This window comes from Alternaria postmessia, assembly GCF_024291825.1.
Source record: "Alternaria postmessia strain BMP 2775 chromosome Unknown scaffold_4, whole genome shotgun sequence".
NCBI classification, from domain to species: domain Eukaryota; kingdom Fungi; phylum Ascomycota; class Dothideomycetes; order Pleosporales; family Pleosporaceae; genus Alternaria; species Alternaria postmessia.
The window spans coordinates 600,116-625,422 of record NW_026260077.1 but is presented as its reverse complement, the minus strand read 5'-3'; the positions used below and the strand labels follow the sequence as shown (position 1 = coordinate 625,422).

At 51.5% G+C, this 25,307-nt stretch overlaps 11 protein-coding genes and 1 non-coding gene across 12 annotated transcripts; 6 read left to right on the top strand and 6 right to left on the bottom strand.

Moving 5' to 3' along the window:
• Window positions 1-400: 400 nt before the first annotated feature.
• J4E82_001242 (uncharacterized protein) lies at window positions 401-1,643 on the bottom strand (the record flags this gene model as incomplete). Its single annotated transcript, XM_051727557.1, is given in 3 exon segments — window positions 401-1,121; window positions 1,136-1,496; window positions 1,547-1,643. 3 exon segments carry the CDS (start codon window positions 1,641-1,643, stop codon window positions 401-403), a joined length of 1,179 nt encoding a protein of 392 aa, XP_051592870.1.
• A 3,013-nt stretch (window positions 1,644-4,656) lies between these two features.
• Window positions 4,657-5,836, top strand: J4E82_001241 (uncharacterized protein; the record flags this gene model as incomplete). The annotated part of the gene is made up of 2 exons (XM_051727556.1): window positions 4,657-5,653; window positions 5,730-5,836. 2 exons carry the CDS (start codon window positions 4,657-4,659, stop codon window positions 5,834-5,836), a joined length of 1,104 nt encoding a protein of 367 aa, XP_051592869.1.
• A 1,805-nt stretch (window positions 5,837-7,641) lies between these two features.
• Window positions 7,642-8,503, top strand: J4E82_001240 (uncharacterized protein; the record flags this gene model as incomplete). Its single annotated transcript, XM_051727555.1, has 2 exons — window positions 7,642-7,805; window positions 7,861-8,503. 2 exons carry the CDS (start codon window positions 7,642-7,644, stop codon window positions 8,501-8,503), a joined length of 807 nt encoding a protein of 268 aa, XP_051592868.1.
• A 499-nt stretch (window positions 8,504-9,002) lies between these two features.
• J4E82_001239 lies at window positions 9,003-9,088 on the bottom strand. The gene has a single exon. It is a non-coding gene; the product is annotated as a tRNA-Phe (tRNA).
• Window positions 9,089-10,027: 939 nt separating this feature from the next.
• Window positions 10,028-10,475, bottom strand: J4E82_001238 (uncharacterized protein; the record flags this gene model as incomplete). The annotated part of the gene is made up of 4 exons (XM_051727554.1): window positions 10,028-10,177; window positions 10,269-10,309; window positions 10,376-10,401; window positions 10,459-10,475. 4 exons carry the CDS (start codon window positions 10,473-10,475, stop codon window positions 10,028-10,030), a joined length of 234 nt encoding a protein of 77 aa, XP_051592867.1.
• Window positions 10,476-11,241: 766 nt separating this feature from the next.
• J4E82_001237 (uncharacterized protein) lies at window positions 11,242-12,469 on the top strand (the record flags this gene model as incomplete). The annotated part of the gene is made up of 2 exons (XM_051727553.1): window positions 11,242-11,421; window positions 11,492-12,469. 2 exons carry the CDS (start codon window positions 11,242-11,244, stop codon window positions 12,467-12,469), a joined length of 1,158 nt encoding a protein of 385 aa, XP_051592866.1.
• Window positions 12,470-12,719: 250 nt separating this feature from the next.
• Window positions 12,720-13,838, top strand: J4E82_001236 (uncharacterized protein; the record flags this gene model as incomplete). The annotated part of the gene is made up of 3 exons (XM_051727552.1): window positions 12,720-12,828; window positions 12,889-13,625; window positions 13,686-13,838. 3 exons carry the CDS (start codon window positions 12,720-12,722, stop codon window positions 13,836-13,838), a joined length of 999 nt encoding a protein of 332 aa, XP_051592865.1.
• A 223-nt stretch (window positions 13,839-14,061) lies between these two features.
• Window positions 14,062-15,696, bottom strand: J4E82_001235 (uncharacterized protein; the record flags this gene model as incomplete). The annotated part of the gene is made up of 3 exons (XM_051727551.1): window positions 14,062-14,481; window positions 14,530-15,362; window positions 15,552-15,696. The coding sequence occupies 3 exons, from the start codon at window positions 15,694-15,696 to the stop codon at window positions 14,062-14,064; spliced, it is 1,398 nt and encodes a 465-aa protein (XP_051592864.1).
• Window positions 15,697-16,014: 318 nt separating this feature from the next.
• On the top strand, window positions 16,015-16,355 carry J4E82_001234 (uncharacterized protein; the record flags this gene model as incomplete). The annotated part of the gene is made up of 2 exons (XM_051727550.1): window positions 16,015-16,210; window positions 16,309-16,355. 2 exons carry the CDS (start codon window positions 16,015-16,017, stop codon window positions 16,353-16,355), a joined length of 243 nt encoding a protein of 80 aa, XP_051592863.1.
• Window positions 16,356-16,620: 265 nt separating this feature from the next.
• Window positions 16,621-18,072, bottom strand: J4E82_001233 (uncharacterized protein; the record flags this gene model as incomplete). Its single annotated transcript, XM_051727549.1, has 2 exons — window positions 16,621-17,757; window positions 17,845-18,072. 2 exons carry the CDS (start codon window positions 18,070-18,072, stop codon window positions 16,621-16,623), a joined length of 1,365 nt encoding a protein of 454 aa, XP_051592862.1.
• A 685-nt stretch (window positions 18,073-18,757) lies between these two features.
• On the bottom strand, window positions 18,758-19,945 carry J4E82_001232 (uncharacterized protein; the record flags this gene model as incomplete). Its single annotated transcript, XM_051727548.1, has 2 exons — window positions 18,758-19,459; window positions 19,682-19,945. 2 exons carry the CDS (start codon window positions 19,943-19,945, stop codon window positions 18,758-18,760), a joined length of 966 nt encoding a protein of 321 aa, XP_051592861.1.
• A 3,097-nt stretch (window positions 19,946-23,042) lies between these two features.
• Window positions 23,043-24,880, top strand: J4E82_001231 (uncharacterized protein; the record flags this gene model as incomplete). The annotated part of the gene is made up of 2 exons (XM_051727547.1): window positions 23,043-23,853; window positions 23,928-24,880. 2 exons carry the CDS (start codon window positions 23,043-23,045, stop codon window positions 24,878-24,880), a joined length of 1,764 nt encoding a protein of 587 aa, XP_051592860.1.
• Window positions 24,881-25,307: the final 427 nt, after the last annotated feature.

Here is a 25,307-nt window from a genome sequence, read left to right as displayed (position 1 = left end):
CTGCTCTTTTTGTGAATCTGCAATGAATAGAGGAGATTGCGCCCCACCCATTCAGTACACACTCGGTGCTGTCTATGAGCCGCTGTGAAAGTCCTCGTGCCAGCGATCGTTAGTGTCGTTGTACTTTTGCGCAATCTGTGGGCAGCCAGATATGTAGTGTTATCTCAAAAACCTTCCTTCTTCCGTGTCTGACCTATAAGATGTGCTAGTATCAGCGATCACTTGTTGCGTATTACTTTGTCGTCTGCAGTAATTCTATAGAATTGCATATAGCGCGCAGAAGTCTAAGTGAACATGAACAAACCTCAGAAGAAATTCACTCCGCTATGCGAAAGGCGATTGGCCAGATCAACAAGTCCAACAAAAGAAAATAACAACGACCCACGTTTCCAAAACGATCTCATGACGTCGTAGGGGGTGCCCGTGTTGGCAATCCTTTACCGATGCGACCAATCTGCTCCGAGTAGAAAGCACTCTCAGCTCCAGCCCCTATGGCTTTGATTGGAATCTTGCTGACCAACCAACTCGGCTTCACAGCGTCCAGCCTCAGGACTACATCACCACCCGCGACCTCCTCTTTCAACAGTTTGTTTGCCCAGTTCGCATCCACAGCAGCCGGTCGCGCCACACCGATCAAGTCACAGGCATTCTCCTCGAGCGCTGCGTGCATACCAGACAAACTGCGGAAACCACCTGTGACCATCAGGACCACATCAGGGAACCTCTGCCTGACTATCCTCGCGAAATCAAGGAAAAAGGCTTCACGCTTTGCCGTGCGTTCTGAGACTGGCTTCTCACCCGGCGCAGGCTCGTCACCCTTCATCATCCTTGGGTTCTCATACGATCCACCGCTAATCTCGAGGAAATCAATGCCGGTGGCCCTGAGGTGTTCGATTTGTTGCATGAGCTCTTCGATATCGCTCTTCTGTGCAACGTCCGCCGAGTTGAGCTTGATGCCGACGGTGAAAGTAGACGGAACGACAGCGCGGATTGCTTTGATAATGTCGAGAACGATACGAATGCGGTTGAATGCCGAACCGCCATAATCGTCTGTACGTTTGTTGGTGTTTGGGGCCATGAAGATGCTCAGCAGATATCCATGTGCAGCGTGTAGTGTAGTTCTACGCCATCGAACCCGTTCTCGCTCAGGAACTTGGCTGCTTCGGCATGCTTCGTCACGACATCTTCGATCTCTGCAACTGTCATCTCTCGCGGAGTACCGAAGAGGATTTTTTGTGCAGTACGTGCCCAGATGTTGTCCTCGAACTTCAATGGAATAGGGCTGGGTGCAATATTCTTCTCGAAAAGACCTTTGCTACCAGCTCCAAGAGGGCTTTGGCGGCCGGGGTGATTTAGTTGAACGATAGCTGGGGCACCTTCGACACGGCATGCCTCTGCGTATCTGCGCCATTGCGCAATGACTTTTGGATCAGTAGTGGGGTTGATTGAAACGTCGAGGGCGTTTCCAAGCCAGCGCTCATCGATCATCACATTGCCTTTAAGAGTAAGTATTGAAACCGGTCATTTGGTAGAGGTAAGTCTGTACCTGTTATAATACCACCCCATCCTCCTTTTCCCCATGCTTTGTAAGCAGACAGGAGTGGGTCTGTTGGATCGTGAGACTTTGACATGTTCTCTGCCATCGCTGCCTGTGAAAGTGTCAGAAACATGATCGCACTGCGCTTGATTTGTTGTTACTGACCTTGAGTAGCCGGTTCTTGAAGACCAGACCGGATGGCAATGTTACCGGATCACGTAGTTGGCGGCTATTCTGCATCTTGGATGTGTATATGGGAGACTGTCAGAAGGCGTGTTGCATAAACTTGAGTTTTCGTCTGATGTTGGTGTTGAGTGATGTGATCTCTGAATTCGACTTTGATCTGGGTATCTTGGTAACTCCAATATTGGTTCTTGTACTTTTTTGTAGTTATGCCTATAATGTTGGTGTCGGTGTTGAAGGTGATATTATTCTTTACTTTCGAGCACCTGTAGACTAATATACAAATACATCCCTCTACTCTAAGCTGCGGTATAACATACAGCCCTTCGGGATGAAGTTCAAAGGGCTTACTGATCGCGGACGACTTTCGGCGGGAGGACCTGGGCTAATTTCAAAGTATAGGAAACGAATTGCTAGGGCGCCTTGGTCCACTAAAAAGTAGGCGACGTTTCGGTCCGATACTCAAGGAAAGCTCGAGACTCGACGAGCTCGGGACATTTTGAGAGAATTGGCCGTACGCTGACGCGACCTTCTTTTTCGGCATGTTCTTTTCTGGCTCGACGGCTGATGAGTGTGATTTCTTGCGACTTGATCTGGCTGCCATGTGACTGATGGAAGGCGAAGTTCGCACGGCTTTGACAGGCGGACGAGATCCGTGCTAGGGAAAACCAGTACTTGATCGGAGCAATGTTCCTTCGGTGGATTACTCAACACAGGAAAACAGAGACGGCGACTACAAACTCAAACAACACGACACAAAAAAGACTAGAGCTGTCTTGTCAAATTAGCCATCAACAAAGACTGATGCGATCCCGACCTAGGAAGGGTAGCAAAAAAATTAGGAACCAGAGCGAAGGTGCCTGAACAGCGCTGAGTAAGGAGAAGCTAGTCGGTCTGGAGCTGTCGCCCTTCTTAAAGCAGGCATGCGCCTCGCCTAGCTGTCCAAGGTATGGTATCACCACAACCACCGCCAACGGAGAACACGCAAATGATCAGTTACGGGTCATGGTTCATGGAGAGCGAATGCGCAGCTGAGGTCGCAAGTAGTACGAGCATCATAATGCCAATGCCTGGATAATATCAGAAGAGAGAGCGGGAGTTTTGGAGGCTGCGCTTCAACAGGCTTCGGCGCCTTCTATGTACCAGCACCTCAGCTGGACAGCCACGTCTAACAACCAGCTCGGCTTCCGACGCCACCAGTTCCCTTACTCCGCGTCGGCACACTACCCACATGCACACCTGTACCACAGCTTACAACACCGAGTTGTTGCTGACGCCATGAGAAGACATGCATCAACGCTACCCAGATGCCTGCACAAGGGACTCTACGTTCTACTATATAGTTCAGATATGCTTGTACGCCATTGCTCGATCAGTATAACGGTATGAATGCATCTAGCAGCAATTCGATGTTGCAGTTGGTACAATGCTGGCCAGAACCCTCAGCTCGTTCAGCCTCACGCCCCCTTACTCATTTGTGGATCACCAATCGGTGTAAGATAAGCGGGACCATCCTACCAACAATATACTCAGCTTACACAGGATCTCAATATAATGGCTTTCTTCTCACCTACAGAGACAGGCTGCAGTAAGCTAAGCTCACGCAACTACTTACATCTCCATTCGAAGCTGAATATGATGGTAGGTATTAATGCCGCAAGGCTGTTGTCTTTAGATTCCTCTCCAACACCTGCTACGCGCTTCGCAAACATGTTCACAAATCGCATTAGAAACGACAATCGGATGAAGGAATATGATGCGATGCAACTGGGATTTACTCGATCTACAGCGCCGACGTCTTCGTTCAACCGTCTACCCAGCGAAATCGTCCTGGACATTTGCAACCGCTTATCCCCATCTGAGCTCTGGTTCAATGCGCGCCCTATTTCCCGTCAATTCTATAGCTGCGCTAATGAGGTGCTACTACGGAAATGCTTCTATCAAGAACAGGTCCGCTTTTCTTGGTGCTGTTTTTGGTGCAGCCTTGGACGCTCCCCCTTGGATGCCGCAACGAGGACCATCGCTTCACTGTTTGGGGACGCGAGGAAGCTGCGCATACAGTGTATCAGCGACCAAGCTTTGCTCGCTAAGCTGGCCTTTGGGGAACTGTGCAGCGCGGTTGTGAGGGCAGAGCAAAAGATCTATGTGTCTATTGGTAATGGAAGCGATGAGGTTGCGATGACTGCTGTGGAATGGCAGAGACGCATGGAATGTCTGCCCAAGAATCTACAAGAGCGCCGGTATGACTTCCTGGTATTCTATTTTGCTCGACTGGGGAGGAAAGCAAAGACTTGGCATATCGCAGCAGGCCTTTCATCTGTTGTGCATGCGCTGGGCTTCATTGTGGTGGGTGTGGTCATTACGGTCGTCATGGCCGTTGCCCTGTTTGTTTTCTGCATCGTCTGGGAAACGGTGAAAGTGGTCAAGAGCTTTTGGGCATTCCTGGATGGACTGATAGATATGTGCTTGCCGGATCGATTCATGCGAGACTAATCAACACAACGACGATCCGATTACGCGACCATGTAAAAGAGCTCAAGCACTTCTTGGTCTATTTACTCGACTATAGCTTCTAAACACCAAGTGATTGAGTGTTGGAGTGGTTGAGAGGGGATCTGGCTGGCTAGATGACCAGGAACATGGTACTGCTGCCCCGTTCCGAGCAACCAACCCACGGCTCGTCGCAACAGGCGTCAGCGTTCTCCAGAGACCCAGTTGGACAAGGCAGCGCAGAAACATCATTATCGGCCCCTCTCGCAGAGCGGATCAGGACAGCGTTGCTATGAGAACATTGGTTGTTGATGATTGAGCCGTTTATTTGGCCTCGAGAGCATCCTCCACGAATATTCTCACAAGCGGCCACGTTCTACAATTTCGAACCAACGCCTTACCTAAGACGACCCTGCGAATCAGTATTGTCAGCCTTTACCTCAACCATGGCCGTGAATAAGCGCGAATCTCGGCTTCGTCGCTGGGCGAGGAAACTCGGCGGCTGTATGCGAAACCACCATCCGCATCGCAAGTACAAATCTGCTAGTTATGTAGATATGGAGAAAACGCTTCCATCACCTGTACACCACATCGACTTCCAGCACACGCAACGCAATGGGCTCATCGGTCGAAGAGAACAACCTCCGAAGAACGAAATCAATAGGGGCTCCAGAACATGGGATGCACACCCTAAACGGGCTTTGCCTTCGCCAGGAAGACTCAGAGTAGATACGCTGCGAGACCATCCGGTTGACGAGACGATTCGAATAGTAAACCCGAGCGTAAGCTCGCTTGTGGCAGGACGACATGATACTCAGACACCAAGGTTTGCCGGAAAGGTGTCCAAGCAAGCTCTCAGCGAGCCACAGACCCATGTGGCAAATGAGCGGTTCCAGCTCCAGGGTCCCCCCACGGTTCTGACATGGCGAGAGTCATTTGAGATACAGCGGGTTTTGAGACGAGAATCGCCTCAACCTCCCTCTGACAGATATGACTCTGCAGTAGACGTGACCATTCGACCCTTAAACGCTCGCAAACATCAAGCCCAGAAGCCATACTGTCCTTCTGGGCTGGGAAAATCGGCCGCAGTGCCTGTCCAGCCCAAACCGACAAACGATGTCCGGACTTACTACCGACCGTCAGGCCATTCTATAGCCACCATATCTACAAAAGAGAAGGAGGCGATTCGAGATTGGAAGCACGACTGGGACAAGCCTCTTCAGCACCGCGCTGGAGGCTCGAAGGCCAACTGGAAGACAGCCTCAGAGCGGCTTCTGCTGCGAAACAAAGACAGCATACGACGTTTGGATGCCGAAAGAGCGATAATGGAGCAGATGGCTGCGAGGATGGAACTGGAGAAGAGGCAACAACCCCAGATGAGAAGCATTCAGAGCATTGAAGAAATGGCCGAAGAAGATAAGAGAGCGGACGAGGAATGGAATGGTAAGTCTAACACGGCCACGTCAGACTGGTTCAACTAGTGTAAGGAATGATGATGCTAACCTCGTGTGTGTTCCAGGTATTGCAACCCAACTTGCCTCTGATGCGCAGAGCCCTGGTGTCCAGGAAGTCAAGTCCATCTCATTCCGCCACCAACGACATCCAATTGCAAGTGGTCGGCGATAGACAGCTCCGGATCACGGGAGGCAGCCACACAACTCGCGAGAAGCTACAAACCCCACCCAAACTTGTTGACAAAGAACAACAACCGACTCCAAGGTCAACAAGAGTACTGCAGGCACACAGGGCATTGGTATGGTCAAAGGGCCGCACTCGACTGGATCGGACATGGCAATGTAAAGTTTTACATGGCGGTCAAGAAGGCAGCTAACTCTGCCAAGCAGATTGAGGGATCGGAGAAGTGGTGTGGGAACTCTTGGTATCATGCGTTGTTGAAGGGAGTTTGCGAGCGATTGTTACAATCTGTGCGATCCTTATGCGCACGTACATTGTCGGTCCATACACAACTCCAATGCTTTTTTGGTCTCGTGAATAGTAATCAATTACGAGATAACGGTGTGTTGAAGCTCGTTTTCTTTGGAGAGAATGTGTCCACGCTAGCTCTGGTATGACCGAATATTCCAAAAAGAAAACATGCATGCGGCTTTTCCTTACTTGCCGGCCTCAAGAGGCCCTGCCTTAGTCCGCGGAGGGCGACCGAAGAGAAGGACCACGCGATCTGTTACCATGGTACGGTGAGGAGTAGTCGGGCACGTACCTGGGCGTGGCACCTAAACAGGGTATCGTAATTGTTGTGTTTTAAGGAGAGTTTGGTCGCCCGCTGGAAGAAGCAAAACCTGCATGGCATTATCTGCACCGCATCGAGATTTATGGCGTGTTGGCCATCTTCAAAGCCAACATCGCCTCTCTTATGCGAACCTTCACATCCAGTTTCAGCATGCTCTGCCATTCACTCTTGAAGACTTTCAGCTCTAATGGAGCCGACCACGAATTTTCAGATCATTTTTGCAACATGTGCCGACGCACCACGGAGTCAACCCCGTCACGGAACTCCAATGCTTGCGGATCAGGAACGGCAACATCATATGGAAGTCCAATGTGTCATCTGCCTCACACGGTTGTGAACTCGAATCTTGGTTCTCGACATGATACTTTTCGACTACAATTCAACCGCTTCTTGGTCGAGGATCCATCCATTGCAGTTTTTTCGGTCAGACAAGAAGCACCCATCTCTGGTGTTTGGCGGGATGAGGACCGCAGAGGCTGCTACGGGCTCAGTCTGGCATATGGGTGGGCGCAAATCTTTGCCGCGCCGCGTTCTCGATGCAACGTGACAATGAGTGTTGGACGTCACTGGACACTTGGAGTGTCGAGCGAGGCGATCCGGTATTGGAGCGTTCAAGACGGTGTCATACTGGTGGACTGGGGTCAGCTCTACGAAAATTACTTTAAGCAAGTGGAAAAGACGAAGGACCGGCAAAGACCCGGAAGATTCCCAGGACGGAGTCGTGGACATGATGAAGAGACTCTGCCCAACCGGCCTAGGGAACGGGTAACACGAGTCCGTTCCGATCCTGCGACAGCGCGATCAACAGCTCACGAGATTGGTGCACGTTTCAGCAACGGTTTAAGGGTTGTGCGAGATGCAATTAGAAGTCGTGTTGGTGAAGGAGGATCGAAGACATCAGGGTCGGAGAGAATCGCGCTTGCGCGTGTTCCCATACTGTGGACAAACCCAAGTTATCAAAGGCTACGATAACGTATAATTGAGCGCCGGTAGATGTAATAGAGTTCAGGAATGAGAATGTCGTTGATGTTGTCGCGAGATTGATGACGTCTGTGTAAACTCAGACGCGTGACGCGTGAACGTCGTCCCGTTTTAGCGACAAAAAAAGTACAAACCCCGCTGCTGCCCCGCCGAGCATTTCACAACACTTCACTACCAAATTCGTTTTCCCAAAGTCGCCAATATGTCAGTCTGTGTAATCTGCGAAAAGCCCTTGGAGGTAGAAATCGAGCGTGACGAGGACGAAGAATATGAGGGCGGAGCGTCGTCGTCTGGCAAAGGCCCTGCGGCGGCACCAGAAACATACCCCGACGACGTCCAATTAACCTGTGGATGCCACTTCCACTGGTATGCAGCTTTCCTTCCAGTCAATCGCGCGCTGTCACTGACATGCATTGTATAGGGATTGTCTTCTCTCCGCCTACGAAATAACTTCGTGTCCACACTGCGGCAAAGAAATCTCCACCACAGGCGACGGCACACAAAAGGTTCTCTGCAGACTCAACAACGAAGGCGGAATCCAAGAGAACCTCGATATCTTGCCCCTTCTTACCGAGGAGTCATACCTAAAAGCCTATCCCGAAGACAGGAAAGCACGCGCATTCCTCGAGTTCTGTCGCGAAGGTGACTACAAAGCTGTGGTCGATCTTCTGCTCGACGATTCGGAGGACGACGATGAGGATGAAGAGGGCGACGTCGAAATGAGCACCACAGACAATGCAGAGAAGGAGGTGGGTATCGATAGGATGTTGAGGTATCAAGATCCGATTGGGGATATGCAGTCGGGTCTACATGCGGCGGTACATGCGCAGAGTAGGGAAGTGGCTTGGTTGTTACTGCTTCTCGCGAGTAACTACCCGTTGTTGGACTTCCCCACGCAGGTCTTCCAGGAGGCAGAAGCTATGGGCATCATGAGGGGGCTTACAGAGGACAAGGTCGACATTCGGAGTTTGAGGGATGCGAATGGCAGGACTGCGGAAGACATCGCAAAGGAGATTGGTGGGGTGTGGGTAGGATGGACCGACAACAACCGGTTGGCGATTTGAGGTTCATGACAGGGCGTACAACCTACAAGCGGTAGTATAATCTTGGTTCTTATATGGAGGATTACATCTTTCTGAAGAATGAGCGCACAGAAAAGCCCATGGAGACGTCGAGAAGCAGTTGGCCGGCCTGCCTCACCAAATCCAACTCATACGACATTCAGGTGCTCAAAAAGAGAAAGCGGCAGATTTGAGAGACGCGTCTATTTAGCCATACAGGCTCGTCCAATCTCATCTGCTAGGGCATGTTCACCTTTTTATGTTTGCGACCAAGCCCAACAGCATTTCATACAAAAGGGAGAGAATTACACGGTCTGCACGTCATTCCATGCGTACTTTTCATGACACATTCAGATTCACAAGAAGAATCATCCTTGATGCTCATTCGAAGCTACCGCCACCACCACAACAACAACAAAAAGAATGCGCTGGAGACGTTTGCTAGTCCACGCAAAGGTGCAAAAAGAATGGTTCGAAGAATCCCGAGCAAGCTCAGGCACGTTGTCCCCTTCGTGGATCGAACACGATACCTCCAGATTTAGTGACTGAGACTTCAGTCTGGCGCTCTCCCAATTGAGCTAAGGAGACGGTTGTGGGATTTGATGGAAAGACTTCATCTTGGGCCGGTTATGATCTTCGCAATTTCCCCAGTCACCGCAGCTGCCTGAGCACTCATCGAAAAGGGGAAGTTCAAGGTGTCGCAGCGTCCTGAAAATCTTCTCCAAGAGTAGAGTGTGTTGGTGGGGTGAAAGTGGGGTTGGTTTTGAGGGCTAGACTCTGCCAGACTTGAGGGCATGGCACTTAACATACCAGAACAGGCACTTAGAAAGTGGGGGCATCGAATCCCTGTTTTGCTACAAGTAACGATTGTCTTCCAGTCTATTGTAGTGGTTCAGTGAATGTGCGCCTGCAATCAATAGTCGCAGGTTGAAGATGCACATTACGGGCTTTTGTCAATAGGTGTAAAATAACTTCCAACTGATTCGGAAGATATATATTTGTTGCAGAATAGATCGGGGTGTAACGTCGACCCCATCTCGCATTGAAATGCAAGGTTGCCATGGTACTGGAGAGCTTGCGAGTACACTATTGTTCCATCTGTCATCTTTCCTCTGAATGACTTGGTCAACATCTCTGCAATATAGATTATTATTTTTCTAATGCATCCGTCTCAGTCGTCCTCTTGCAGGTGAGTCTCACGACTTGCGTGTACTCTTAGGCTCGTGGATTTTGACGTGTTCGGTACTAGAGTGCACTTTTGTTAGTCCGCAGAATAGATAATCACGCCTCATAAATGAATATGAGCGGTACAAGTATGTGAGTATCCCAGAGTCGGATTGTCAATATATCACCCATCTACGCCTGTGTATCATGTACTATCAAGTCGCCCTGAATCGCCATCGCCGTCACCAACTCCTCACTCCTCGCTCGTGGTATCTCATGCTCATGTAAATAGCAAACTTCGTCGTATCGGCCGTTCTCCTTCTTCGCTTTTTGATCCGCACGTTCGCTCGAAGGTTGGATGACTTATTTTACAACACCCTCGTCTTCGTTGAAGCAGACAGCAAAGTCCTTGCTGTGCTTGTTGGTTGCGTGGTCGGTAAGCATCTTACGGCTCGTGGTGCCCTGGAATGTCTGGAAGCAGGTCTTGCACTTGATGGTCTGGGCGGCAGCGTTCTAGCGTTACGTTAGCAACTTGACTTGTAACCGTCGGTTGAATGTGAGGTCGCAAAGTTGCAAGATCGCGCAAACAGGTGGGGTTACGTACGGCTTTCAGTTGGCTCTTTGCTTCCTTTGGGCCGGCATCGCCTGTAGTATTGGAGCACAAAATTAGTGTCTGTCTCACATGTCGTTGGCACACACTGGAATGCTAACCCTTCCTGTCGCGTTTCTGCTGTGCTCTGGCAAGAATGTTAGCAAATGTTCGCGCGCATGAAGGCACACGTGGAATCGCTTACTTGGCTCCGTTACCCATCTTGTAGTTTGCTGGTAATCAGTTGCTGAGTGTGAGCGGAGATGTGTATGTCGAAAGCGATCAAAGTTTTTGGTTTGCTTGAGTGAAGGCTGACGGTCCTGAGAGATTATTTGCGGCGGCGGGGAGGGTCCAGGCCGTTGGTTGGAAAGGCGGTGTTGGCATCTCCGGCGTTAAGCGACAAAGGGTTAGCTTTCCGCGCAATCATGTGAATGAATCTTCCACGCCACTAAAGTCTTATCAACAACAACCCAGCGATGGAACCATTGTCGCTCGCGTCAATCAATTCAGAGCATGTCCGCGCTGATGTAATTTGGTGGCAGCGAATTGCGAAGCTACGCTTTGTGACGCGTGAGAACTCGTCACACTCTTCGTGTTTCGGCAACAGACGCGTGCTGTGGAGTGTTGTGCCCTGCAAAACCGGCAGCCGAAAATGGTGACTATCCAGATAGTCACCATGAACGTTGGGTGTTGCGACCAGGTAGCACGTCCTGTCTCGCCCGTGCAGTACATATGTCTGAAAGACCCAGCAACACAGGTAGTATATTTCGTAAGATCTATGTACTATTCTTCTTCACTGTGTCGGCTTTCCGTCCCAAGGTCCCACGTCTTCCGTTCTTTTCCTTGAGCATCGCACAACCTTTCGTTCGCGATCCAGCCAGGTGCTCGGTATTACCCTCCGTCCTTTAGTCCTACCCCTGCCTTCTCTATTCTAACTCCTTTTCCGAATACCTCCTATCACCTACGCTGTCATTCCATCCTCAACGTCATGGCTCATAGCCACAACAACCACGAGTCGGCACATGACCACAAGCATAGTCGCTTCCAGGTCAGCCGAAAGACACGTCTTAGAGCTGTCATAGCCATATCCTTCTGCTTCTTCGCGGCTGAAATATCCGTGGGCTTCTACACCAAATCATTGGCTCTCGTTGCTGATGCATTCCACTATGTGCGTCCTGCATCACCTCGTATACCCGTGGTGCACTTTCTTTGCGGCCAAGCACTAACATCTATTGTAGCTGAATGACCTCATCGGCTTCATCGTGGCCTTAGTGGCCGTTCAGGTGACGGACCGCAAGACCTCGCCTCCGGATCTCTCCTTCGGTTGGGCGCGGGCTTCACTTCTCGGAGCCTTCTTCAACGGATCTTTCTTGTTTGCCTTGGGAATCAGCATTGCTCTCCAATCGATCGAACGCTTTATCTCCATCGAGCGAGTCGAAAATCCCAAGCTAGTCTTGATTATAGGATGCGTTGGATTGTTTCTCAATATCATCAGCGCGTTATTCCTACATGAGCATGATCACGACCATGGCTCTGCGGGTAACAGCGATGAAGAGAGCATGTCAACTACACCCACACATGAGAACCACCTGCATTTGATCGCAAAGCCAAAAAGGCATGGCATGGATCTGGGTATCCTTGGTGTTCTCATTCATGTTATTGGCGACGCTATCAACAACATCGGTGTCATCATCTCAGCAGTGATTATTTGGTTTGTCAAATCACCCAACCGTTTCTATGTCGATCCAGCAGTTAGCATGTGGATCGCCATCATGATTCTGCTCACCGCCATTCCCCTCACAAAACGCAGCGGCAAGATCTTGCTCCAATCTGCTCCTTTGGGCGTCAAGATTGAGGGTGTCAAGCACGACCTGGAGGCCATACCTGGTGTGCTGAGTGTGCACGAACTCCACGTCTGGCGCCTGGACCAGAAGAAGGCTGTGGCGTCTGCACATATCGTGGTCACTGACCCAGATATCGCGAGTTTCATGAAGAAGGCCAAGGTCTTTTCTGAATGTCTACATGCATATGGCATTCACTCAGCAACGCTCCAACCTGAGCTTGCTGTCCCTCCTGAAGAGCTCAATGGTGTCAAGAGTACGGGTGAGGAGGCAGCTTCAGGTGCCACCAGCGGTACAAACACAGCACGGACAAGTACTGAAAAGTGTGGCGTGCCCTGTGGTGTAATTTGCGAAGAGTTGAAATGCTGTAACTAAGCTCCCAATTTGAAGTAATAGCGGAAGCAGTTCCGCGGTCCCTGCATAAGCTTATTGAGAGTGGCGTCAGATTACCCCACCATGACCACTATGGGCGTGCCATAGTTGAGCACCAGCTTCATAGCATTTAACAATAAGCATAACAATTCGTAGACAAAAGGCTGAAGACTCTCTTGTTTATCCCCTTTTCTCTAATAGCCACTACCCGTCTTTCCATCCAAACTTCATCAGTTGATCCCGTTGCTGCAGAATGTCGGGCAAAGAAATCCACAAGTACGGAACCGACGATGGCTGGCATGGTGTCATAAAAGAGGGCGGTGAATTCCCACCAGAGAAAGACAGATACCATCTCTATATTGGTAAGCCGAACCAACACTGCATACCGCGTCAGTAAGGCAAGTATGCTGAAGTATTCTCAGGCCTCTTCTGTCCTTTTGCCCACCGTCCAAACTTGGTCCGACATCTCAAGCACCTCCAAACCTACCTCCCTGTTTCTATTGTGCGCCCTTATCCGAAAGGTGAACCAGGCTGGCGTTTCGATGCTACTTACCCTAATGCAACTCCCGACCACCTCTTCAACAGCCAGTTCATGCACCAGCTCTACTTTCGCGACGATCCAGCGTACAAAGGGAAGTACAGCGTTCCCCTCCTTTGGGATAAGAAGAGTAATCGGATCGTAAACAACGAAAGTGCTGAAATGTTGAAATGGCTGCCTAGTGCGTTCAACTCTGTGCAAGAGAACAGTGACAAGGCAAAGGAATTGGATTTCTACCCTCAAGAACTCCGCCAAAAGATTGACGACATAAGCCCCTGGCTCCAGTCCTTGATCTGCGCGGGAGTCTACAAAGCTGGTTTCGCACCGACCCAAGAGGGCTACGAGAAAGGCGTTATTCCTCTGTTCGCAGCACTGAACCAGCTAGAAGAACTAGTACACAGTAATGGCGGCCCGTATATCCTCGGTACCAAGCTCACCGAACTCGATGTCCTGGCTTATCCGACGATAGTCCGCTTCGACACTGTTTACTCGCAGCACTTCAAAACCAATTTGGGGTCGATACGACATGACTACCCTGTGCTCAACAACTGGCTGAAAAACTTATATCACAACGTGGAGGCATTCAAGGAAAGTACAGACTTTAAGCATATAAAGGAGAATGTAAGTTTGGTCGTGAAGCTGAGTAGTGGGTGGTGGCTGACATGGATTGCACATTTGTAGTATACCAAGAGTCACAAGGATATCAATCCGCTGAGTATCACGCCGCTGGGGCCTTATCCGGATGTGGAAGAAGGTTACGAGGAGGACTGGGGTAAATTACAGCCCGGGAAGGTAGCGCACCCGAGAGTGTTAGAGGCGCAGAGCAAGTTGTGAAGAGAAGGCGACAGGAATAACGTTGAATGATGCTTGTAAGGCAAAGACTACAACAGTACACAAGAGGAAACACCTGTGGTAATGTTTCATGTTCCATTCGCATCTAAATTTTTGGGTCATTCCAATGCCCATTATCCATAATGTACATACTACACATCGCCGACGGAGCATATCGTCTACCCGTACATGGCTCACCTAGTTTCTCTTCTCAGAGTCCGCCATTCTACTGCGTCTTCTTTGCGCTCTTCTCGCTAGGCGCGCTGTACAGCCAGACGGCAACAAAGGCCAACCAACCCAACACGGTGACCCAGATGCCTCCGATCCAGACCCACGCACCGCTGATCTCGAAACTCCTTGGGTACTCGTCGTGCGCAAAGTGCCTGACGGTCACCTGCCTCTTCTCGTCGATGTTGGTGACGAAGGGGCGGCGATAGTTGACGCGGAAGTTGAAAATTCCGTGCTGGTCGGGTGTCCTGAATGCGACGCCGAAAATGGTTGCATTCGCGGTTTGTGCGATCGGGGAGAGGTTCAGGCGCTGGAAGGGAGAAAGCATGCTGAACTCAAGCTGGATGTTGTCCTTGGAGGAGGGGACGAAGGGAGCGAGGTGGTCGTTGGTGTACTCGGAGATCTCGACTTGGAAGTGCTGTGCAGTTTAGTAAAAGCTATGCAATAACAATTGACATGAACTTACGACATCGGACTTGATGCGGTAGATGGTGGGGTTGTTCTCGGGGATTGCAACGCTGGTGTTCAACTTCTTGCTCGCACCCTCGTCCTGGTAGTGGAGGAGCTTGCCAACCTTCAAGACGCCCGTCTCCTTGAATGTCCAAGCAGAAAGCTTCTGCGCAAAATCGCGGTTACCAGTGGTAACGGCCTTGTCGCCCAGCTTGGCCTTCTCTGCAAACCACTTGTTCTGAAGCATCTCGGCTGAACCGACAACAGCCAGGCGCGCAGCGTTGTTCGCTTGCATGGCAGAGACGAGGTTCAGTTGTCCACCAACCGCAAAAGGATCCTCAACGCCATCGGCCTCGTCCTTGGGGTTGTAGCTGTAGGCGGTGGCTGGGGCGCGTAGGACAGGCGACGTGAGCGGTGACTCGTTTCCAAGAGCTTGACCGACAGCGCGTGGCACAGCAATGTAGCCCTCGCCAGCGAAGTAGTTCTTTACGTCTGACCTGAGCGCGTTCGGGAACGGAAGGAGCAGTACGTCGTGCTGTTCCTGTGCGGATGACGAGTCGTAGTTGAAATGGTCGACGACCAATGCGCCCTTGTCGGCTGGGATGTTGATGTCGAGTTCGGCGAGCATAGCCTGGACGGCCGTAGGTGTAGCGTGTTCGCTCGAGAGGGCGACGAGGATGTTTCCATCCTTCTTCATGAATTCCAGGAAGTTGTTCGCTGTGAGGGCAGGGCCGAGGCCTTTGGACTTGCCAGGCAGGAGGAGGACATGGTCGTATGCTCGTTCGCCGTGCTTCAGTAATGACAACTTGCTCTCTTTGGGCGATTCTACAGACGTGGTAAATCCTCGGGCTGTACGTACTTGTCAGCACTGGTCCTCACTGCGATTAGGTTCAATTGAGCATCATCCGCAGCGCAAGGCCAAGTTGCATGTTCAATTGATCCGCATCGTTACCAATACCCCGTATTTGGATGCCATCTTGAGCAAACCAGAGACATGACAATGTCCCGAGAAGGAATTGAAATAGTCAATCGACTTACACGTTAAGTCCTCAAGGAACACACTGTACTTCTCCCTCTCCGCCTGCTCTTCTAGCACAACCAGCAAGCGGTTGCCTGTGAAACTCTTGGCCTGCACCACCACCGACCACAGGAAGGCGACAGTAATAGAAAGTAACCACCTCATCTTGTGGCTGTTCGAAGTGGACTTGTCGAGTTGCGCCGCGTGGAGGGAGCTGTAACGGGAGCGATACGTATGCTTTTGCCAAGACCATCGGTCCCGGAAAATCGCTGCACGCCGATTGGAGTGGAGGTGGTGAGCTACGAGCAGCGACCTCACGACATCTACTCACGCCGTCAACTTGCGATTGCGACACCAGACCGAGGCATTGAGCCTTTTCACTACCGGACCCAAGACCGCACCGAAACGAGTCATCTACGTACGCGCCCACGTGCACTGCCAGCCGAACCCACGCGCTCACATAGCAGCAGCAACACAGCCATCATGTCCGGCGCTGGCCCCTCCCCACGCTTCTTCCAGCAGCCGCTGCGATACATGAAGTGGGCCTCTATCAACAAGCCAGCATACTTCTACTCCATCATGGTCGGCTGCGCAGGACCCGCACTCGTCGTTACCGTTCCCCCGATTCGGAGATATATGGGCGAGGAGCCGATCCCTAAGATCCCTATGACATACCCAGGTACGTGGCGAGAATAGCAAGTGTCGATTGTGGAGGGCAATGGGAATTGGGAGATTAGGCAGACCCGGGCAGGAACACGATTTGCTGACCTGGAACAGTACCAAAGGGACCACGACCAAGGCCGACAGGTTTCGACGACGAATAGAGGACGGTAGCGGAGGCGGCTAAGAGAAGATGCATGAAATTATACCTCGGTCACCAAAGGCCAGATTCAGACGTGAGGCATGTAATAGAACCAGAACAGTGTACAAAGCACAATTTCATTTTCTCTAAAGTCCGTTTGACGCCGATATGGGAACCCAGATCGTACTTTCGTCTGACCGCACAACGCCCAGGAGGTTCTCACACTTTCTATCAAAGCTCACCGCCTACCTCATATTACCGCGTGGCAGATACGCCATAGTTGTAGCCTACTGAGTCCTGACACGCTTAGCCCTGGCATCCTCCACATCCTCCATATCACTTTCAAACTCTGCTTCATCGCCACCGTTCTGCTCGCCCTCCACACTCAAGCCCCTTTCCTGATGCATCCTCGCTGTATCCAAGTTCTTCCGCGCAATGTCATTACCTCCAGCCTTGTACGCCCGCTTAGCTGGCAGCACCCTAGGTCCTTCAGTCTCCTTCTCCCACGGAATATCCTCCTTCTTAAACTCTGTGCAGGTCAAGTACTCAACCGGAAAACGATGAACGTCCAACTGGCACTTCGACTGGAGGATCTTGTGCTGGTCGACAACGGTCTTCATGCATTCCTTGATCTCGAGCAGATGGTTCTCCAGGACGTTCATCGCCTTCTTTGTCATTGGGAACTTGGTATGGAACTGGTTGATGACGGATTTGTCCATGTAGGACTCGCCTCCTGTACCTATTTGCTTATAGAGCTCGTACCCACAGTCTGCGCTGTGTCTACCCCTCTCCATGATGAGACGCTGGCCGATCCAATGGCGGAAGAAGGTCAGTGCCATCCAGACTAGAATGTCTTTGGCAAAGGCCTCGCGCTTGATAGGCAGGTCTTCAACAGGTAGGCGCATAGAACCTGGGTAGAGGGACATCACTGCTAGCTCGACAGACTTACACTGGCTGAGCATGGCTCGATGGTACTTTTCGATCAAGCCGCGTAGACCAGGGACTTCGCGTAGGTATTCAAGTGCGTTAGGGGCGGATTTGATAGTTCTCCAGTTACCGACCAGGTGGACCATGCACTCGCGGAAGATAAGTTCGCTACGAATACGGTAGGACATTTCGACCCATGCATGTGGCTTCTTTTGGATGGCACGGAAAAGATCTTGACCATGTTTGAGGAGAGCAATCTCAATGGGCTTAGATATCAGTCTAGTGCAGCCTAGGTAATCCGCAATGCAAAGAAGTTGATAGCAATCTTGGAGCGCGGCGGACATGTCGGAGTCATCGATGGAGAATTCCTTGTTGTAGAAGGCGTAGAAAATGCCCTCATAGTGGTCGAAGATCTTGGTAGCTTGAGGGATGCGTCCGTTCTCGTTTACGATTAGGCTGTTCAGGCCGTCGGCTCGCTCAGCAGTTGGTCCAAGTTCCTATAGGTGTGATTGTCAGTAGCTAAGACACCGATGTAGGCAATACGATAAATCTCTGATGTGTGATAGGGTTTTGTGTTCACATACCACAAGGCCGAGACGACCGGCAGGGTGTTGCTTGGAAGGAAGTTCTTTCAACTCAATCATCCAACGGGTCTTGATACCAGCATTTCTGGCGCGGTTGTTCAGTTTTGCAGCGTTGGGTTCGGTTAACATGTCAGCGAAGAGGGTAGAGTTGCGCGCCAAAGTACCAGAGTGAAACTTGTAGCGGCGCTTGTGGCCGAGGATAACCTCGACATCCTCTGCTTGGTTCATGTCGATGTAGTAAAGTGGTGTTGGCTACCGGGAGGGTGGAGTTTCTGTGAACGGAGCAGAGTGATAGAAGGTTGAAGCGATAGGTTGGGAGAAACGTTTTGAGCTAGTAGCTGGCCACGTACGCGTGAGGATAAAGATGGCCAGGTAAAAGAGAGCAAGTGCGATATTGTAAAGTGGAGCAGAGCCTACAATAACCACAGAAGTGAGAGAGACTCAAGTATCTGAACTCCGACGGGCACTTCCGGGAACGTTAAACGAGTCGCAAACGGATCATTGACTACCTCCAGGTAGAATTTACGCTGTTAAGAGATCGCTTGCCGTATATACGGTAGGTCGTACGCCATATATATTGGAAGATGCACTTAGTTTCCTGGCGTGGAGACTTACTGTATAGATACCCCAATCAACACTGGTAGTATATCCAAACTAATTTCTTCCAGTAGGGCTCCATGCTGAATTGGGATGGAGAAGCATCAGGCACTACACAACTTTCAATCGGGATGTGGATGTTGGGAGTTAGAACTGAACCCGATTAAAATCTTATAGAACTACAATATACATGAATAAGAAGAAGAACAGCAACGGACTGAACATGGGCACTTGGCCTTGTCGATCGTTCATCAGTAGAAGCCCAGATGTTAGTCCCGCAACCATGGTGCATTAGATCATGCCCTTCCCTGCAGCCTTAGAATTGTTGCCCGTATTTAGACACTCCAGCATGAACCCCAACAAATTCGGTAGTGCTTCCATCTGCAAGGCGCTGCATATGCACCTCTCGCACATCCATTACGTCTTTGAAGCAGTATACCGGATGACAGAGGTTCAAGAGCAAGACTGCCGCAACAATGACTGCGCCTTCCAATCCAATGAAATATTTTTGCGTATTGGCAAGATGACCTTCCCATCCTTCACTCAGCTCAGCCACGCGGAATACGCACCTCGTGAATATACAGAGAGTAGAAACAGATAGTGCAAGGAGAAAAGCCTTGAACGGCCAGGAGCGACGGAGAATAGCCGGCTGTTGGTCTGGGGAAATCTGGCCTCGGGAGGTCCGACCGCAGTATGTACGCCACGCGAAGTCGGCGGCAAGGAGGATAAAGAGGAGCAGAGTTGCTACTTGGAAAGCTAGTCCAGCAATCATGATGTTGTTGCCTTTCTCCGGGTCCTCACCATTGTGTGTCGAGACACTGGCCATGCCTCCGCCAGCAGCCTGGAGCACGAGGGAGATGAAGTCGCAAGGAATGAAGATTTTGGGGTAGGAGAGTGGCTTGATACGAGAGTGCTGGGGACCAACGGTAGTGACAATGCGCGAGAGGCAGAGATAGATGCCTGCAGCGAGGAATGCGGGGGCGATGGTCAAGCAGATAATCTGGATGAGGAACGGGTTCTGTGCCATGTCAGCTTGTTCACCTAGATACGAACAAACTCATAGTTCCAAGTTGTACCCTAGTGCTATATAGTGTCGTGAAGATACCCGATGTGCATTGCAGTCTACACGATATAGCGTGAGACATAAGGTATACCTTTACGATAGATTCTACATGTGCACGTACAGCTTGTAACTAACGAGACACTTCGGGACCTTCTAAACGAGAACTCTCAGACATACCTCAGCGAACATATCCTGATGGGCTAGTATGCGCCCAACGTAACCGACGGCTTCGAGGGCGCAGCCAGAGGCCATGGCGATGGTGAAACCGAGCCATTTCTTGCTTGCAATGCCCTGCGCAAGGAAAGCGATAGTAGATAGACCGAACAGTGCAGTGAAGGTAATGTTCGTGCTGAGTGAAGGTCGATAACCCCAGTACGCATACTCAAGAGGGCATGCCTCGGTTACGTAGTAACAATGACTGCCATCGATACCGATTATCATCTTTGCGGATGCCGATAGTGTCGTCTGCTCGTAGGATAATATTGCAAGGTGCTTGTCGATGTGAGGTGTGAGTAAGGGAAAGAGCTAGAACGCTTGTGATTCTGTCAATATTACACCAAGAGGTCAAGGAGCGCCAAGGTGAAGAAAAGGCGGTATCAAATCAGGGAGTGGTTATTCGAAACCGACATAAGCGAGCAGCAAGACGGCAGAAGTAGCGAGTCTGGGCGGCGCCCCAGAAAAAAAAAAGATTGAAGATGTAGGGACCGTGAATGTATTGTAGTGAGTAAGACAGACGCGCTATTGCGCTGAAACAGAAAAAAAGAGTGACAGGAAACAGGACATCCTACAAGTGGTTCGCAAGGCTGTGGGTGGGTCGATGTTTTAAACGCTCGCCCAACTACCCAGGTAGCATCAACACTCCAATTGTACGCTAAGACTTGAAGAGGAAGTGTACGAAGATGCGGTCCGTGCATACCATGTGAAGCCCGAGACCGCTTTTTGCTTTTGAGACACTTACGCAACGCTAATATCAAGAGCTTGATCTTTCAAAAGAACCGAGCATCTCTTAGAGCTGCCGTTTGTTGGGCTGCCTACCAAATCTACACTGGTAAGCCAATAGCCCAAGGTCTGTCCTCCTCGTGGGATCCAATCGTACATTACATCTCCTCAAGGCAACGAAAGCCGGGGTTATAACGGTGTCGGCAATAAAAGCCCGACCCATCATTAGCGGGCAAGGTGTTACGATCGCTGATTGTAATATTGGGTTGTGTTGATAAGCCGAAATTCAGTACCATGGTCGCATTCGCTCCGTGAATGAAATCACCTTCCATGCAGGAAGATCATGCTCCGCACAGTCGGTTCATGTGAAGGGTGACTTGGTAAGCCTCTTTAATCAGGTTATCATTGAGCACACCACATGTCGCCGTATAACTTCTTCGTAGTCCGCATTGCGACTCTATGCAACACCGATCCATTAGGCAAGCGGTAGCAAGTCTCGAGCTGAGAGATCTCAGCCATTGTTCATCTAAACGCAATGCTGACACCTTTGATGACAGAGAGGAGGAGGACGTAACGATAGCATGGATGCGCATGGTTGGGGCTAGGGCTTCGCTACGTGCCGCTATAGCGCTGTGAATGCAGGAACTTCCGACGATGGTATGTCATGGAATTTCCTTTTTCGTCTGCAAAGATATCAGCATGTGTTTAGCCTTTCGTCATCATTTGGATTCTTCGGTAGGCCAGAGAGAGAGCGGCCTCCGCGCCTGATGCCTTCCACAGCACAATCGAGGCTGCGGAAGAGTCCGCTCCATGCTCTAGTAGTACCATCAAAGATAGGAGTTGGAGCTTCGAGCGCGACGACAGTATCGATGCGTCATTCGCATATGGTGAGTTGATGTTGGATGCTCAGCACATTGAAAAGGCTATACGAAGCTATTGCGAGGTACCGGAGCCCCCTTAACGCCACGCCAAACTGCCCCTCCGAGACGGCCGAATGACGTAGCCCGCAGCCAGCAATCGATAGGATTCACCCCCACACAGAATGCTGCGCGGAAGTCACCAAGCGCGGGGTTCTCGAATTTGGTGCATGTTTATTGTGGAGTGGAGTACTGCTTGGAAATGGTCCTTTTGCCATGTGCTTGCAGGGTCGGCCACTCTCACAAATGCAGGTACGACAGAATGCAGATCCAGGACTTGGGCTTTGTGACTTGTAGCGAATACGTTCCCGGTCGTTTGGAGCATTCTGTACTCCCTGCGGTCATTAGTTGTAGGGCTGTCTAACAAGACCACAGGCAAGGCTTGATGTGTAGTTTCTTTGAGTCGCCATTTGAATACTAATGATGCACTCGACTACTTAGTACAAGACCGTCTTCGGCTCTGTCCCGATCGCCGGATCATGGTAGACTTTGTACGATAGGTTTCGTCTTCGTATCGAAGGCATGTGTAGGACAAAAACTGCCACGACGTTCTTCGACCGAGAGATTCGGCGACCATAGCATCGTAATCCTAGAAGCGCAACTGAATCTCGGATGTACGCAAGAGACGGAAGAAGTTGCATAAGTTCTATGCGTGTGGTCTTTGCTCATCACTGTGCAGCATGGACGGTGCCAGTGCGGATGGCCGAGGCTCCGATGCCGTAGAGATGTTCCGAGTGTCGGGCAGCACCCGGAAGCCTGAGGTACGGGGGGTGAGGACGTCTAGATATGTGTCGAGGAGTTTGGAAGGTACAGAATCACGAGGGAAAAGGAGAGAAGGGCAGCCCTGATTATCATTTGCTGATTAGGTCCAGGGACAATTACCAATCCCCTGCGGATCTTACCTGGTAGCGCCACCAGCACGGTCACTGCAAGACGATATGCATGCAAGCCAACGTCGACGTGCTCCGACAGCTGTGCATACACGCATACATCTGCTCTGTTGAATCCTGTCGTCGTCGTCCACATTGCATTTCCATTGCGGCCTGGTCTCTTGATCGCTGTATACACTAGCAGAGACCCTGCTTTGGCGAGCTCAAGGCCACATCACTGAGCCCAAGTGCCTGAGTATTGTCTTGGCGGCGGGCGAACCCCAATCCCACGTCTTCGGCATTACCGCATCATCAACTGTCACTCGTTCCGAACACGCTCGCGACGCGGTCTTGACCTTCTGGCTTGTTGGCTGCTGGACGTATTGGAGCTGCCACCAGTTGCATCCTGTCAGTACTGATTCCGACAAGTAAATAGAGGGGTTCTCCGCTAACTGGCCACCAGTACCGTCCCTCACACAAACCCCTCGAAAAAGGTGCGTCAAGCTCCCGATACCGCCACACCCCGTTCCGACCTTTTTTGCGAGAGACTCTCCCTTCCCAAAGCAGCTGCGTATCGGACGCGCACACTGTTGGCGGTCGCGTGGCTAATGCGGGCATGACAGCACGATAGCGGACCGACTTGGACATTGTAGAATTGTTCTGCGAGTCACAACCACCCCGCTGCTTGGGTGACAAACGTCGGAGGAAGGATTGCCACTATGGCAGCGGCGACTGCGGGTAAGTAAAGGAAGTCGTTGTGGCCAGCCCGCAACGCTCTTCACCCATTTCCTACTAGCACCATGATGCACCAACATGCCTCGTCTGAGCCTACTCCCTGGTCTCTCCAAATATCTGACATCGCTTCTTCCCTTCGCAGGCTACGAGTGGAACCGCTCTTCGCCGCTGCGCTCTTCGCCCGACACATCATCCTCCATGTACCCCGATCGGCCCATTCGCCCTCTGCCGGCTCGTTCCCTGCGCGCCCGCTTGTCTCCTGAGCAGGCCGAGACGATAGTCTTCCCCCACAACCCGCCTTCCACAGGCCCGCTCTTCAACTATCCGCCCTACACAGCCGACGAGCGCGTCAGACCTCACAGGACTGGAGCCAACGACCACCATGCATGTCACTGTGGCCACACCCACTCTGAGGTTGAAAGTGAGGAGGAAGAGGACGACCGGAACGGCCCGCTGCCCTCTTCCCCGAGCTATCAATACAGCAGGCACGCGACTGGCAAGCCGGTGGCGGGCGTGACTGGTGCCTATCGCAAACCAGGCTCGCCTGCGTCTTCGGTAGATGGCTATGAGTCGTTTGAGAATACGAACAACAAGAAGAAGCGCAAAATTCCCAACATGGGCAGTAACGGATCACATCACGCCAGTCTCTCGGCGGATCTGACTGGCATGGGCATCGCGCAAGCTCACGAAGCAGGTGCCACAGACGACGGTGACAGCATTGCGCGTTACTATGGCTCGGCACCTTCGACACCGCAACACGCGACCAATTCTGGCACAGGCATCTCAGGCGCAGGCAGAGGGCGTTTCGGCCGATCTGGCTCGGGACGGTCAGAACGGCGAGTGTTGGCCAATTCGACCAATCTCGCCAACGCCAAAGCGAACAGCAAACGTACGGTGTCACCTCGGGAATTGATTCGTCTTGACTACTGAAAAGAGTCCGTGCGCTAACGATTTGTTTTCTAGGACCTCCGGAGCAAAGCGGCATCATCTCGACTGCCATTGCCAACGCAAACGCGACCCCGCCACCCCCTGGCAACGAGAACGTGAGCCTCCTGCAGCAGGAAGCTGCCAAGCATACCGCCAGCAAGACACAGTTTACTTTCACCTGCGGCTCCGACTCGGCCAACAAGATGGTCTGGCCAGGCCAGGAGAACGGCCAGTATCCCCAACCGCCTGGCGCATACCCCAACGCCGCCTCTCCCTCACCCCACCATCAAGCTGCCCGTGCACGCCCTCCCGTCCGCCCAGATGCCCCGATGGTGTCTACCCAGGGTACCCAGACCAGCCCCAACATGAATGGTGCGGGTGCATACCCCCCTCCACCCCTTCCCAATGGGACTGCACGACGTCCAACGGGCCCCCCACCACCACAACAGGCCCCGCCGCCTCGAAAACCACGGCGTAGTGCCTCCAAACTGTACGAGTACGCTGCTCGCAAGCGTCGCATCCAGCAAGAGTACGCCAACTTCCACAATCCACCCACCCAGCCATGGATATGCGAATTCTGCGAGTACGAAGACATATTTGGTCACCCTCCCATGGCTCTGATCCGCCAATATGAAATCAAAGATAGGAAAGAGCGCAAGCGTCTGGCGGAAAAACGACGTCTGTTGGAAAAGGCTAGGATGAAGGGACGCAAGGGCAAGAAGGCGAGCAAGAAGGCACAGAACAACGCCAATAATGCTCAGCACAACCAAAATCCTCCTCCTCCTGGTGGGTATGACCGTCGCGATGATGAGGGCTCTCTGGACCCACAGGACGAGTACTATGACGATGATTACGACGAACCAATAGCTACTTGTCCACACGGTTGCCAGCACCATCCGCATCCTCCCCATCCACACCCGCAAAAGGTTCCAGGTTTGCCTCCTGGAGACCCTCGGGTGGGCGGGCCGCCTGTTGCCAACGGCACCTAACAACCGGACGAGACGGGGTGGGCCGTCTGCGTTCTTGCATTATGTCTTCTTGTACTGTCTTTCCGCGTTGCCTTTATGGTTGGAGTCGTTGCAGCTGTTGCTCGGGTATCCAGACGTGGCGTCAAAAGAATCTTTGAGATGACAGGAGGTCGACACATTTGATCGAGCACGTCCTCTTCTAAGCTCGCGATACCACGCTGTTACCGACTGCACTCCACTTCTCCAACCTGGGGTATATCTTTCTACGTTATTTTGCAGCGTTCAAGCATTGTTTTAAGCATTTACACGGAGTCCCTGTATATTCGGTCGTTTCCGATTTCACACTACCCGATTACGACTCACTCGTTCTCAAAACCCTATATTCACGACACAACACGAAACAACAACAACCATACACCCCACTCTAAACCAAAAAAAAGCTCTCAAC